Genomic DNA, 14,555 nt, shown 5'->3' with positions numbered 1-14,555 from the left:
CCTCCTGCGTCTAGTCGGTCACACCGAACGCGTCCGATCGTAGTTGAGCGGCTCTGGGAGCTCTCTGGACTCGACCGGACGCTTCCCCTCCTATGTCCGGTTGCCCACTGCAGTGCGTCCGATGTGTCGTGTCAGAGCATGTCAGATTGGGAGAGAATCCAAGTGCATTGCTTGAGTGCTTGCATCTAGAGGCACTTGGTGTTCGTGTTTCACTGCGGGATTCGCTTGTTACTCTTGGTGGTTGCCGCCACCTAGATGGCTTGGAGGAGCGAGGATCGTCGAGCGGAGGTTGGTGATTGTCTCCGGTTCCGATCGTGGTGATTGTAAGGGGTTCTTGACCTTTCCCCGGTAGAGAGCCAAAAGGTACTCTAGTAAATTACGCGTGGCTTGTGTGATCCTCATCTTGTGTCGGTTATGTGGCACCCTATTGAGGGTTTAGCGTGTGATGTCAATTAGCGCGTGAACCTCCAAGTGAGTGAATCGCCACAATGAGGACTAGCTTACCGGTAAGCAAGTGAACCTCGATAAAAAAATCATTGTGTCATCATTTGATTCCGAGGTGATTGGTCTTTATTGGTATTCATTCTTGTGATTGATTGGTTCATTCCTCAACTCGGCGGTATAACCATCTTGCTCTTTCTCTTTACATTACCGCAAACTAGTTGTCAAGCTCTTTAGTATATCTAGTCGTGAGAGCTTGTTAGTTTGGTTAGTTTAACTCTTTAGTGAGTCTTTGAGAGCACATTAACTTAGTGTAGTGACATAATCATTGTGTGAATATAGACTATAGAAACTAAAATTATGGTAGGTGGCTTGCATTTTTAGTAGGCTAGCGCAACACTTGCTTCGCCTCATATTTGTCTAATCAATTTGCTAAGTGTTGTTGTAGAAATTTTAATAGGCTGTTTACCTATCCTCTAGCTATTAGGACCTTTCATTCCGTCGCACGGCGTCATAAAAAGAAAGGGGAGGCCAGGGTACAAGTTACGAGATTCACCTACGCCGCCACAACCCCACCTACATCCTAACCCTAGCCGATTTAGAGAGGGGGCGTTACTAGCGATGGGAAGCACCGTCGCCCTACGACCGCGCCTCCACCGCGTCACTGACACTGACGCGATGGTCAGCTCATCTTCCTCGAAGGCGGCTGATGGTTTACATCTCCGTACCCTTCTCTCTCTGTTTCTCGTATTAGCTTATGTTCTAGAATTTACCATTTATGTTCTAGATCTATTGCCGGATGATCCTGTTAATTTATCACATACTCCGTGGGATGCACAAGTAAGCCAGGCAGCCAGCTAACATAGGACGAAAACTGCTAGTACGTACAAGGCAAGAATGGGTCGGGGAGGTAAGTAAGTGACCATGCGACGAGTGGCCGTGGCCTGAGAACTCAGCGGCGCAGGCTGCCGAAGAGGAGCGCCACGGCAGGGCAGAGGACGGCGGCGACGACCGAGGACGAGACGGCGGCGGCACCGGAAGTGGGGCTCGGCGCGGGCTCGTCGGCAGCCATCGCGACCCCCGCGAGGGCGGACGCGGCGAGCGCGGCGACGACGACGGCGCGGAAGGCCTTGGATGCCATTTCGTTTCGGTAAAAGTTGCAGGCTTGTAGTACCGTGCACGGTAGAAAGCAAGATGCCGAGGCTTGGGGTGGTGTTGCAGTTGAACTGGTGTGTGTGTGTGTGTTAGCTGACGAACTCCAGAGACTGGAACCGGAGCCACCACGTTCCCAGTCTGTTGCCATGCCTGCCTCCTCTGAGACAGCTCACGATCGATGGATGGCTGGTAGGCCGGCCCCTGCGAGCCTGGCCTATAGCTGCATGTTCAGTGTTCATCGATGACATGAGTAGTTTCTTTCTACACTAGTCTGCTAATGCATTTGATGCCGCCACAGTACCGCAATACAGAACGTCAGAACCTGCAGGCCGATGGGCAACTTCAGATGCAGGAGCGGTGAACTAGAACTAGAGTACGTACTGAAGAGGGACTAGAGGAGGACATGGTAAGAAAACCTGAACGGTAATTTGCTTCTTGGACTCCCGTTAATTTTGCAATGGTTGGTTCAGAGGATCGATCTGAACTTTTGATTTGAGAAATCAGGGGAGACAGCGGAAATGCGGTCGAGTGGACCGCGCGCGCCACATGCGATGCGGTCTCGCCAAAGCGTTCCCCAATGAGTGCACCTCGCATCTCACGGCAGGCGTCCTTGAGCGCCAGGTTCCGTTCCATTGTTTTCCTTCTGATGATCATATCATCCCCATAGCCGCGCACGAAGACGACAGATCGGTGAAGGGCGGCGTTGCTGAATGCCAACTTGCCTTTCAGAAAACACTCGGCGTGCCGATCCTACCGATGGAGATGATTTTGAGCTGAACTGAAAGCCAAATTAACGCCAAGCGATCCTTGATGGGGATAGTAGAATTCCCCTCCTGAATCAGTCTCCATTTCCTTTTTCCTCAAGCGTTGGTTTCATCTGATCATCTCTAGTGCCGGCCGCGGGCTACACGGTAAGACCAAGACTGACACTATGGTCTCCAGGTAACAAAATGGGAAGTACGTATACTGACCTAGGAACAACCAAACAAAGATTAGACATCTTCTGCGCCATAAGGTGTGTATCTAGTCAAGCACAACTAATGAGTGACTTAACCACTTTATATAAGAATCTTGTACCTCGCAGCACAGGGGCCCAGGCGAAGAAGATTGTCCTGGCAAAGTGTAGAATCGGCCTCTTGACAGCGCAAATGGGATGGTGGTCATCGGGTGACTAATCATGGAGCAGTTACACCGTCGTCAGTTAATCAGTCCTTCAACTAGAAGCTGGTGCATTAGGTAGTAAGATGCGTGTCAGCTCACACATAACATAACTGTCACTGGAAAACATATTTACTTAAAGCCACGGTTGGCATGATTACAACCAGTGGTGCCGCAAAATAACTGGGCCAAGTTGGCACTGAGTGAGGATGAGCCAATCCGTGACTAAGTAAGGACAGAGGAATGTGTGAGTCTCGACCTGATCCTCAGTTGCTGCATGCCTCGCATATCACGTCAATTGCGATCACATTCTAATGTTACTGCCTCCAAACTGAAATCCACCTCCGTCCTATAATAAAAATCATTATATATATAATTCAAATTTTGTCCTAAAATATTTAACCTTATCACTGCTCAATACACCTTTATCTTTTTTTTTCAATACATCTTTCTCTTTTCTGGATATGTTTTTATCTCTACCTCTCTCTATCTATCACCTTCTCGTTTTTGTGCATCATAATTGTTTTCTCTACTCTTTAATTCCTTTGCCAGGATCTATAAGGTCATTTATTATGAGACGGAGCTAGTATATGGTATCAAATGTTCAAAGTTCATCCTATATTTCAAAACATTCTAGATTGCTTAACTTTTATCACTTGTATCTGCCTTTTAAATCTCATATGCATGCATTTTAAACACCATCTTACACAAAATTACTGATGTAATTGGATAGCTGAAAGCAATGGCCTTGTTTGTTTCAACCCTAGACCATGGGGATCAAGGGGAATTAGAGGGGATTGGAGAGGATTTTGACTTGTAGGGGATTTAATCCCTCCCAATCCCTATGGTTCTAAGAGAAACCGAAAAAGACTGTAACGGGCTATAAATTTCTGCAGCAACGCACGGGGTATCATCTAGTTGCCTTAAATATAACCTATGGCTCTCTACAAGTTCTTTCATTAAAAAAAGACTTTAGCATGGAATTTTTAAGAGACGACGTGGTTAAAGTTCTCCATCAGACCATCATTCCGTCTCACTGCGCATTTGACACGTCGACGAGGAACTGAAATTTCTGATTGCTTATTACGTACGAATGAGTTAGATCGTCATCAAGCGTTCATATGTGAAACGATTTGGAACCGATAAAGTACAGGTATATATACGCCAATCATATGAATATGATGCACCCCAACCTAATACGCCACAGGTCCGCAGCCATCCGCTCGATCGGTATGACGGTATCGTATTCGCCAGTTCCAGGCTAGCTCTCGTTAGTTTATCATGTAACATGTACCATCGTAATGTTCTCCTTCAGCTGTCACCTTCATCTGTGCATCATCAGAAGACGTCTAGTTTCAGGTCGTTTCGTGTGATTAACATGTACGCTAGGCATCGTTTATGATGGACCAGATACTTCGGGGCATCCAATTCCCTCACCACTTGCACATAGTACTATTAATCTGCATTTCAGTTCTAGTTTTCTGGACCTGTAGTATATAAAGTGCTGGCAGAAGTGCACTACGTTGTGCCTACATCTCTCTCTGCACACTCAGCTCCGAAGAATCCTTCTTTCACATCCTCCAATTTTCGGTGACAAGATATCAATCATGGTAATGTGCATCTGTCCCTTCATTCAGCATGAACTATTTTCTAAACAACATGTATGTATGCTTTCCGTTTTCTCGATCAGCAACCGGGCGGTCACCACCACCGAAGGATGGTCGCGTCGAGCAAGGTCATCAAGGTCGGGCCGTGGGGAGGCCGCGGCGGGAGCCCGTGGGACGACGGCCCGCACCGGGGCGTCCGGAGCATCACCGTCACGTACAGCCGCTCCCTGGAGTCGATCAGGGTGGAGTACGTCGACAGCAACGGCCGCTCAGTCCACGGCGAGAAGCACGGCGGCGGGACGGACCGCAGCCTCTCCGTGAAGGTGAGCGATCGAGCTGCTGCTCGCCAGTCCTACTGCATCTACGTGCATAGCTAGCTAGAACAGCGCGTGTGTCACCTTGGTAACTTTTGCATTGGCGTGCAGATCGACGTGGACTTCCCGTACGAGTTCTTGACGGTCGTCAGCGGATGCTACCGCGCGGCGCACGCCGGGTCGCCGCCGGTGGTGCGGTCGCTGACGTTCGCGACGAGCCGGGGGACGGTGCACGGGCCGTTCGGGGAAGCGGACGCGGACGGGGTGCCCTTCTCGTACCCGATGGAGGGGGGCGTGGTGGTCGGGTTCACTGGAAGGAGCGGCTGGAACCTCGACGCGCTGGGCCTCTACGTGGCAGCGCTGCGGCCCGAGACGCTCCGCGACGTGGTCCAGGAGCGCGGCCTCATGGCGTACCGGTCCTTCGTCTACAACGATGCCGGCCGGCCGGCGCGCCATCACAACAGCAGGAGGCCGTTCGAGTGGTGCTACAAATAACTGCATGCGGCTAAGAGTAGCTAGTCGGTCTGGTTCGACTTCGACAGTCGAACGGCAGACTGAAGTGTTCGTTCTTCAATTCAGCCGGAGAGGGAGCGAGTCGCTTTCCTTACGGCGTTTGATCGCAGCCCATTAAAAAAGACAGTAACGAGTCACGTTGGTTGCTGAGAGTGCGGCCCAGTGAAGATAGAACGAAAGTTTTGCCGCACTGCACAGGGAACCGCTCACTGATCCACGTAAAAGAGCAGCGAAATAGAGACATGTGACGCCAAAAAGCGCTGGCTGTTTCGTCTCGATGACTGATGACGGACAAAGCAGCAGACAGATAACGACGAGGGGAGACCGGGTGCCGCCAAATGAAACGGACGCCACGCAACCGGCAGGGCGGCAGGCCGAACCAAAAGCGCCCATGGCGCCCCACCGCCAGCCGCACGTCCGAACGGGCGCCACGGCAGCCTCACCCCGTCCCCCGTGCCGAAACGTGCCCACACGTCATGGGCCTTCATGTCATTCTGTATATTTCCGTGTGCCAGGCCAGTAGGCCACATGGTCCCAAGTACCCACGGCTTTCAAATCACACGCCTCGTCCTCTCCGCCTCCTCTACATTTTTTTCTTTTTTGATTTGATTTGAAAAAAAAAACTCATGCTTTACAAAATGGCACGCACGATTTCCACGAATAATTTTTCCCCATTGAGTAAGTTGCAGAATCTTTGGCAATTTGTTATGAAGATCGAGTTTCCTCCTTAAGGTGGACAAAAAAAAAAGAGCTTCCGCTGCCTAGCGTGCCAATGGGAATGCCCCCCTTTCTAGAAAAAGTATGGCATGACATCAATTGGGTATCACATTGCACATGCACAAGACCGAAAAATATGTCCAAGAGTTACCCAGAATATTCTGGACTGGCTAAGGCTTCGTCATTAGTCTCGATGACATGTTCTCGTCACAACAATCAAAGAAGCCTTGTTCGTTTGGGCTTGTTTGGCTGATAAGTCATGGCTAAAAATACTGTTGGCTGATTTGGTGTGAGAGAAAAATACTCTTCATTGATTAAAAAAGTACGACTTATAAACCAAACAAGCTCAAGCGAACAGGTATTCATCAGCATCACCAACAGAGGCATCAGAGTTGTTAATGTAACTTCCCTGGCGTGGACCCTAAGTCTGTTTCTGAGAAGGCGCGAGCTTTACAAAAGATAGCCAAGGCTCTGGTTGATGAGCTTGAGGGATTATTTTTGCCCGTTTCTCATCGTGATTTTGTGGTGGAAAAAACCCTTGAGCTGGAGAATGTAGCACATGACTTGATCACAGAGTCTTTTAAAGCTGCTTGAAGGCCCAGTCAAGTTTTGGTGGCTTGTAGTTCCCGAAAGTCCGCCTGTTCGACTGGCGGGATTGGATCATCTATTATTTACCGCTGGCTAGGCTGATTTGACGTGAGACAAAAAAAAAAACCGTTACAACTTATAATCTATACGATCCTTTACCGCCTGCCGAACAGGCTGAGTGCCTTCTCGAGTGTTCTTCAGTGAACAGTAGAGAGAGGCGATTTCCTCATCTCCACTCCTTCTAATCGTGAGATTGGAGACTGGAGATCGGAGGGAGCTATGCAGGCACCCAAGGGGAGTGCGCTGCTTGCCTGTTAAGTTTTCTCAAGGCGGGAGATCGGAGGGAGCTGTGCAGGCATCCAAGGGAGTGCGCTGCATCTGCACTAAGTTTTTCTCAACAAGTTCAGTGGTGTTTTTCCTCCTCTTCCCTTGGTTTTCTCCATCAGACCAGGATTTGATTCGGGATGATTAAGGGGTGATCTTTTGCATCGCTGCCCATCCTTGGTCAGATCCCTGTGTCTTGGTGGTTTGAGTCTAATATGGAGGGGAAGGGGGAAAGTGCAGTTCTAGAGGTTGGAGATGGTTCTCCATATGCTACTGGAGCAGCTAGATGGAATACAACGTCACTGTCAGAGCAACATCAAGGTGTTGAGGAACAAGTTTCAGAGTTGTTTGGTAAGCTCAATCTGACTGCAAAGGAGAAAGAAGTTTTGGTTTTGGAAGATGCTAATGATTCAGATTTAACTCTAGTAAATAATGCAGTAATTGGTAAGGTTCTTGCGCCTAATTCTTTACAGTTGCAAACTATTATGGCTGCTATGCGGCCAGCATGGGGTAATCCAAAGAGATTAATGGCAAGAATGGTGGGGGATAATCTTTTCATTGCTGAATTTAAATCTGAAATGGATAAAAAAAGAATCCTTGATGGCTCTCCGTGGTATATTGGGCGACAAGCTGTGGGGAGACAGGTTGTAATTCTTAAAGAGTTTAATTATGATTTGCGCCCAAGTGAGGTTGCTTTCGATGAATTAGCTATTTGGGTTAACATCCAGAACCTACCTTTGGCACTTCGAGATGAAAGATGGGGCTTGGAGCTTGCAGGAAAAATTGGGAAAAAAGTGTTGAAAATTGATGTGGATGATCAGAAAAGGGCAATGGGGAAGGATTTAAGGGTAAGGGTACTAATCTCTTTAAAATACCCTTTGCCACGAGGTGTTTCTGTGTTTTCATAAAGGAAGGAATGGTATGATGTGGTATACGAGAGACTTCCTTTCTTCTGTTTCTCATGTGGCATTATTGGCCACTCAGAGATTGAATGTCCCACACCAGCCACTCGTGATGAGAAAGGATGCTTGCCATATAGTGAAAAATTACGTGCACATGAAGAAAGAAGATTGAAAAATCATGGTGAATGGTATTCTCAGGGAGGTAACTCTTCTAAAAGGAATAATTCTTCAGGTACTTGGGGGAGTTCAGATTTGAGAAAATCTTCTACAAAAAGAAGTGATGATGATGACAGAGGTGATGGGAAAGGAAACGGAGAAGATGAGGATGATATTGAAGCTTATTCACCAGCTAGAAATCTGATTCCTAAAGATGCTAGCATGCCTTCGAATGATTTAATTCTGTATGATTCTCCAGGAGATGACAAAAAGCTATCTGCTCTCACACAAAAAACGAAAATATGATGAGAGCTTGATGAATATTAATGCAGGACAGGAAGGAAGTATCATGGAAATTGTTGATGGTTTTTCGATGGCCCTAGTGCCAGTGACAAAGGAAAATTCTCTTCTCAGGATTGGAGGAGTGAGAGTGGAGCATCTGAGTATTTAAAGAGGACTAAAAATGACAACGGGGCTGCTGAAGCAGCCTCGTGTGGAAAAATGAGGCTAATAACTTGGAATTGCCGGGGATTGGGGAATGGCTGGCAATTCGTGGTCTTCTGGATGTCCAGAAGTAGGAGGCCCCTGACATTCTTTTCCTATCAGAAACAAAACATGATGGAAAATGGATGGACTGGTTGAGGTGGAAGTTGCAATTGCCTAATCTAGTGACAATTGATAGTGAAGGTACTAGTGGGGGTTTGGCTTTGTTTTGGAAGAGAGAAGTTGACATTATGGTTAAAAGTTTTTCTAAATACCACATTGATAGTGTTATAAAAGAGGTGGATGGACTTGAATGGAGATTCACTGGAATTTATGGTGAATCGAAAAATGAGGAGAAGGATAATACATGGGGGATATTGCGTATTTTGAAGGAGCAGTTCGAAATGCCATGGCTCTACAGTGGTGATTTCAATGAGATATTATTTGGCTTTGAAAAAGAGGGCGGACAGCCGAAGGCGGAATCAAATATGCATAAGTTCAGATTAGCGTTGGAAGATTGTGATCTCCATGATTTGGGGTTTGTGGGGGATCCGTACACTTGGCACAATAACCATCATGTGGATGCTAGCTATACAAAAGAGAGACTTGATCGTGCTGTTGCGAATAGCACCTGGAGGTGTATATTCCCTATAGTGAGGGTTGCTAATGGGGATCCTAGGCATTCCGACCATAGGCCAATTATGATTGATGTGGGGAGTAGGGAGTGTGAATGCTGGAGACATGTGCAAACAACAATTCTGAAGTTTGAGGCAAAATGGCTTGAGGAAGAGGAATGCCATGCACGGGTGATGGAATCTTGGGGAAAAGCAATGGAGGAAGGATGTAAAAGTATGATGGAGATACAGAGAAAAGTGTTGGGAGAGCTTTGGGAATGGGACAGAAACATTCTTAGAGATTTAGAGAAGAGAATTAAAAAAGCAAGAAGTGAATTGGAAAGATGTAGGAGGATGAATATTTCACAAGAATCAGTAAACCGGGAACATATTTTGCATTATAAGCTTGAACGCTTACTTTATCAACATAATACTTACTGGAAGCAACGAGCTTATAACGCATGGTTGACAAAGGGAGACCGGAATACTGCTTTCTTTCATGCCTTTGCCTCAAAAAGGAAAATAAAAAATTGGATCAGGAGTTTGAAGGATGAGAATGGAGGTCTGGTGAAGGGAGACCAACTAAAATCTTTTATTGCTAACCAATATCGACAACTTTTCAAGTCATGTGCAAGTACACATTTCGACGAAGTGCTGAACTGTGTTGATCCCAGAGTAATAGAGGAAATGAATGAGGCTATAATCAAGCCATTTACAGGGGAGGAAATATGGAATGCTCTTGAAAGTATAGGTGACTTGAAAGCTCCAGGTGCTGATTGTATGCCGTCTATTTTTTATAAGAAATTTTGTCCTTTAGTGGGTGATCATGTTAAAACGGAAGTTCTCGATGTTCTTAATGGGGGGCCAATGCCAGTAGGATGGAATGATACTACTACTGTGTTGATTCCTAAAATAAGCTCACCACAAGTGCTAAAAGATTTTCGGCCAATCAGTCTTTGCAATGTGTTATATAAGCTCATCTCAAAGGTTCTTGCAAACAGATTAAAAAATATCTTGCCTGATATAATTTCCCCCTCTCAGAGTGCGTTTGTTCCTGGAAGATTAATTACGGATAATATCCTTTTATCTTATGAGTTAACACATTATTTAAATGGTAAAAAGAAAGGTAAAGAGGGGCTGGCTGCAATCAAATTAGATATGAGCAAAGCGTATGACAGGGTGGAATGGGCTTTCTTAGAAAATATTTTGATTCGATTGGGATTTAATATAAGATGGGTTCGGCTTATTATGAATTGTGTTACCTCTGTTACTTATAAAATCAAAGTTAATGGAGGTTATACCAATCCTATTTTTCCTCAAAGAGGCTTAAGACAGGGTGATCCGTTGTCCCCTTATTTATTTATTTTATGTGCAGAAGGCCTATCAGCAATGTTGCAAAAAGCTGAGCAAAGGAGCAAGATTGAAGGCATTAAGATTTGTCGATGTACACCAAGAGTAAACCATCTATTCTTTGCTGATGATTCCTTGATATTGATGAAAGCAAGGGCGAATGATGCACAAGAACTCAACATATTTTGGATTTGTATGAACAGGTTGCTGGTCAAAAAATTAACAGAGAAAAATCATCAATTATGTTCAGCCCAAATACAGGTCAAGAAATTAGGAGCCAAATCAAATCTGATCTTTCTATTGATTCTGAAGCAATAAGTGAACGTTATTTAGGTTTACCAATCTCCATTGGAAAAAAAACAGTATTTGAATAAATCAAAAAGAAGGTTTGGAGCAGGATTCAGGGTTGGCAGGAAAAACTTCTATCAAAAGCTGGTAAGGAAATCCTTATTAAGGCTGTAGCGCAATCTATTCCCACTTATGCTATGTCATGTTTTGACCTTACAAAAGGTTTTTGTGATGATCTCAGTATGATTAATGCGAGATATTGGTGGAGCCAACAAGACAAAAACAAACAAAATTCATTGGCTGAGTTGGGAAAAATGAACAAGATCCAAGAAGAATGGTGGTTTAGGATTTCGTGATCTGCATCTTTTTAATTTAGCAATGCTCAGCAGGCAAGCATGGAGATTGATTACTAGCCCTAACACCCTTTGTGGCCAAGTGCTAAAGGCAAGATATTTTCTAAATTCAGATATTCTCCATTGTGCTCCTCGGGATGGGATTTCATATTCTTGGAGAAGCATTTTGAAAAGGGCTGAACTTTTGAAAGAAGGAATTATATGGCGAATTGTGAATGGAGAGAAAGTGAAGATATGGGAAGACCCATGGCTGCCCAAAGGCTCAACAAGAAAACCAGCAACACCTAGGAGGTCCTGTGTGTTGACAAGAGTTAGTGAGCTCATAGATCCAACAATAGGAGAATGGGATGAGCAACTAATACGTGATATATTTTGGCCACAAGATGCTAATGAGATATTAGGAATCCCTATTAATGAATATATGGAGGATTGGCCTGCTTAGCATTTTGATGCAAAAGGGTTATTTTCAGTCAAATCAGCTTATAAGCTTGCTGTGGCGAGAAGAGATGCTCAGACAGGACAGGATGCTTCTAGTTCTGTAAGTGCAAATGGAGGTGAGAGGGATTTTCAATGGATCAAGATTTGGCAACTCAAAGTCCCTAATAAAGTTAAAATGTTTGTATGGCGTTTAGCACATAACAGCCTCCCTGTCAGAAGGAATTTGGCCAGACGTGGGGTGAAATTGGATACTATCTGTCCTGTTTGTAGCAGATTGGACGAGGACTGTGGGCACATCTTTTTTAAATGTAAATTTGCAAAAATGTGCTGGCGCCTCCTGAATATGGAAGACATCGGATCTGAATTGGTAAGCTGCGAATCCGGTTTAGAAGTCATTAACAAGACCTGGATGCTACAGAATAATATACAATTAAAAGTGTTTGTTTTTCTTTGGAGATGGCAGTCAGTAAGAAATAAGGCTAATGATGGTGGGAGGATGCCAACGGCAACTAAAATTCGTGGATCTGTTTTTTTCTTCCTCATGCAATTCGAAAAGCAACATAAGACTAAAGAGAGGGTAAAATCTTTACCTCAAGGTTCATGGACACCTCCCTCAGAGAATATTTATAAAATCAACTCAGATGGTTCTTTTAACCCAGATAAAAGATCTGGAGGATGGGGTTTTGTGGTGAGAAATATGAATGGAGAGATATTAGCAGCCGGGGCTGGGAGTATTTCGGCATGCTTCATCGGCCTTACATGCTGAGGCAATTGCGGCCTATAAGAGCATTATTCATGCAGCTCAGCTAGGTATGTCACAAATCATTTTAGAAACAGACTGCCATGGTTCTGGCAACGACCCTCAAGTCAACAAATATAGATCGAAGTAGCATTGGGGCTTTGGTGTTCAATATTCAAGACATATGGTGCAATCAGAATTTTCTTTTTGTAATGTCTCATTGTGTAATAGAAGCTGTAATAAGGTAGCTGACTGTTTAGCTGTCCACAGTGCTTATGTTTTAGATCCTGGCTCATGTATTTACATGAGTGGAGTTCCATCATATGTAATGGATATTGTATCTGGCGATTTGCCTTTACATAGAGCTTAATACATGTGATGCATTTCAAAAAAAAAAACTGAGTCTTCCACTAGGCCTCTCCCTCTGAATATAGCCAAGCGACTCGGAAGGATCCACCTGTTGTGGTAGATTCTCCCTATGAGAGTACAACAAAATTAGTTGTTCCACCATGGCTTCCTCTGAAGATATGCCAGAAGCTCAGATGACTCCAGCTGCTGCGGTAGGTTATGCTAGTGATAGTGGCTATGCATTATCTACATCTGTCTAGAAAGTTGTTTGTCACTTTATAAGTTTTACCAGTATCTGAATCATACATTTTCAGTTTCATAGTTTCCTGTAAGTTGCATGGTGTTTCTTGTGTGTTTGTTGGTGGTTTATTATATGTTTGTTAGTTTATTATTTATTTATTGGGTGCTTCCACACCTTAATAGATAGGTAAGTACAATTGTTGCTTGGTTTGGCTCTTTCAATTCCGGTTGATTATACAGTGATCTACACATAATTTCTTTATTTGATTTGTAAGCCTGTAATATGTATGGATATGTTCTGGTTGCCTCATAACTTAAGTGTCACATTGTTGGTTTAGGCCAACAAAATGAGGGTGAGGGAGTGAAGGAGTAAGATGGGAGAGAGCCAATGAAGCGGTTGGCCCCAAAGTCCCTCTCCACCTCCCCCTCTCCTCCCTTTATAGGGGAGGTGGGAGAGGAGATTTTCTTTATGCCCTCTGGTGGGATCTGTATTTACATAAATGCCATTGAGGGTTATAAATGAATCGCTGGTGGGGTTTGTATTTATAAAATACCATAAAAAGTTATAAATAACTACTCAGATGATGTTTTATGACTCATAGTATATCTAATTGGGCCCTGAACATGATAGTAGGGTTCCCCAACATGATGTACCCCCAACACACATATTTGGGACTAATACGTTGCCCCAATAGCAATGGCAGTGCCTGTCTGATGAATAGGTCCCAATATTTAGCACCATTATGCTCACTTTGTCAGCCATTATAGGTTCATTATTAGCTGATCCTTTAAAGAATGGAAAATTATAGCGTGGGAATATGTCAATTGTTTGCTTGTTTCGTACAAACTTTGTGGAAGAACAATTTGGCATTCTACTTGGATTTTGTAGCATCTCATGTTGTGTTATTTTGAGACTTCTGTTTTCCCACTTCTATTCTTTCATTGCTTATTTGTCATTGCTCACTTCTATTCTGATGGCGCGCCGCCGGCCTGGCATCCCCGTAGACGAAGGAGCGGTACGCCATGAGGCCTGACTCCTGGACCACGTCGCGGTGGGTCTCGGGCCGCAGCGCCGCGACGTAGAGGCCTAGCGCGTCGAGGTGCCAGCCGCTCCTGCTAGTGAACCCGACCACCACGCCCCCCTCCATCGGGTACGCGTCCGCGTCGCCGAACGGCCCGTGCACCGTCCCCCGGCTCGTCCCAAATGTCACCGACCGCACCACCGGCGGCGCAGACCCGCCGTGCTCCGCGCGGTAGCAGCCGCTGACGCCCGTCAAGAACTCGTACGGAAAGTCCACGTCGATCTGCGCGCCAATGCAAAAGTTACCAATCAAGGTGTCACACGCGTCGTTCTGCTATGCAGAATGTAGATGCAGTAAGACTGGCGTACGGTTCCCCTAGCTGAGTACCTTCACAGGAGTGGCTGCTTTCCGTCGCGCCGCCGTGCTTCTCGCCGTGGACTGAGCGGCCGTTGCTGTCGACGTACTCCTCCACACCCTCATCGACTCCAGGGAGTGGCCGTACGTGCCGGTGATGCTCCGGAGTCCGGACGCCCCGGTGCGGGCCGTTGTCCCACGGGCTCCCGCCCCGGCCTCCCCACGGCCCGACCCTGATGACCTTGCTCGACGCGAACATCCTTCGGTGGTGACCGACCGGTTGCTGAGAAAACGGAAAGCATACATGCATGTTGTTTAGAAATGTCAGGTGCTCCAAGCAATCGCCGTACGTACGTGCTCGTTTTCGCGGTGCTATATCTAAAGATGCACACCAAGAGAAAAAAAATAGTTCATGCTGAATGAACGACAGATGTACATTACCATGACTGAT

At 45.7% G+C, this 14,555-nt stretch overlaps 1 protein-coding gene, 1 non-coding gene and 1 pseudogene across 3 annotated transcripts; all 3 read left to right on the top strand.

Moving 5' to 3' along the window:
- The first annotated feature begins 4,268 nt into the window (after positions 1-4,268).
- On the top strand, positions 4,269-5,850 carry LOC136458824 (jacalin-related lectin 19-like). 2 transcript variants are annotated; one of them, XM_066458739.1, is made up of 3 exons: positions 4,269-4,364; positions 4,445-4,684; positions 4,787-5,850. In XM_066458739.1, the coding sequence occupies exons 1-3, from the start codon at positions 4,362-4,364 to the stop codon at positions 5,168-5,170; spliced, it is 627 nt and encodes a 208-aa protein (XP_066314836.1). In that variant the 5' UTR covers positions 4,269-4,361; the 3' UTR covers positions 5,171-5,850. The 2 variants fall into 2 exon arrangements, with proteins under 2 accessions (XP_066314836.1, XP_066314835.1); XM_066458738.1 differs by having other exon boundaries at positions 4,287-4,684.
- An 831-nt stretch (positions 5,851-6,681) lies between these two features.
- LOC136458823 (uncharacterized) lies at positions 6,682-12,425 on the top strand (annotated as a pseudogene).
- Positions 12,426-13,431: 1,006 nt separating this feature from the next.
- LOC136462129 (small nucleolar RNA snoR99) lies at positions 13,432-13,534 on the top strand. Its single transcript, XR_010760648.1, has one exon. It is a non-coding gene; the product is annotated as a small nucleolar RNA snoR99 (small nucleolar RNA).
- The last annotated feature ends 1,021 nt before the right edge of the window (positions 13,535-14,555 follow it).

Source organism: Miscanthus floridulus, chromosome 6 (assembly GCF_019320115.1).
Source record: "Miscanthus floridulus cultivar M001 chromosome 6, ASM1932011v1, whole genome shotgun sequence".
Taxonomy (NCBI): Eukaryota; Viridiplantae; Streptophyta; class Magnoliopsida; order Poales; family Poaceae; genus Miscanthus; species Miscanthus floridulus.
This window is presented reverse-complemented; position numbering and strand designations above follow the sequence as displayed.

What these genes read in the sequence shown, in the direction of transcription:
- LOC136458824 (XM_066458738.1), top strand. Translation starts at nt 4,418, where the DNA reads ATGTATGCTTTCCGTTTTCTCGATCAGCAACCGGGCGGTCACCACCAC. An exon ending in ACCGCAGCCTCTCCGTGAAG is followed by an intron (nt 4,685 to 4,786) that starts GTGAGCGATCGA and finishes ATTGGCGTGCAG; the next exon opens with ATCGACGTGGACTTCCCGTA.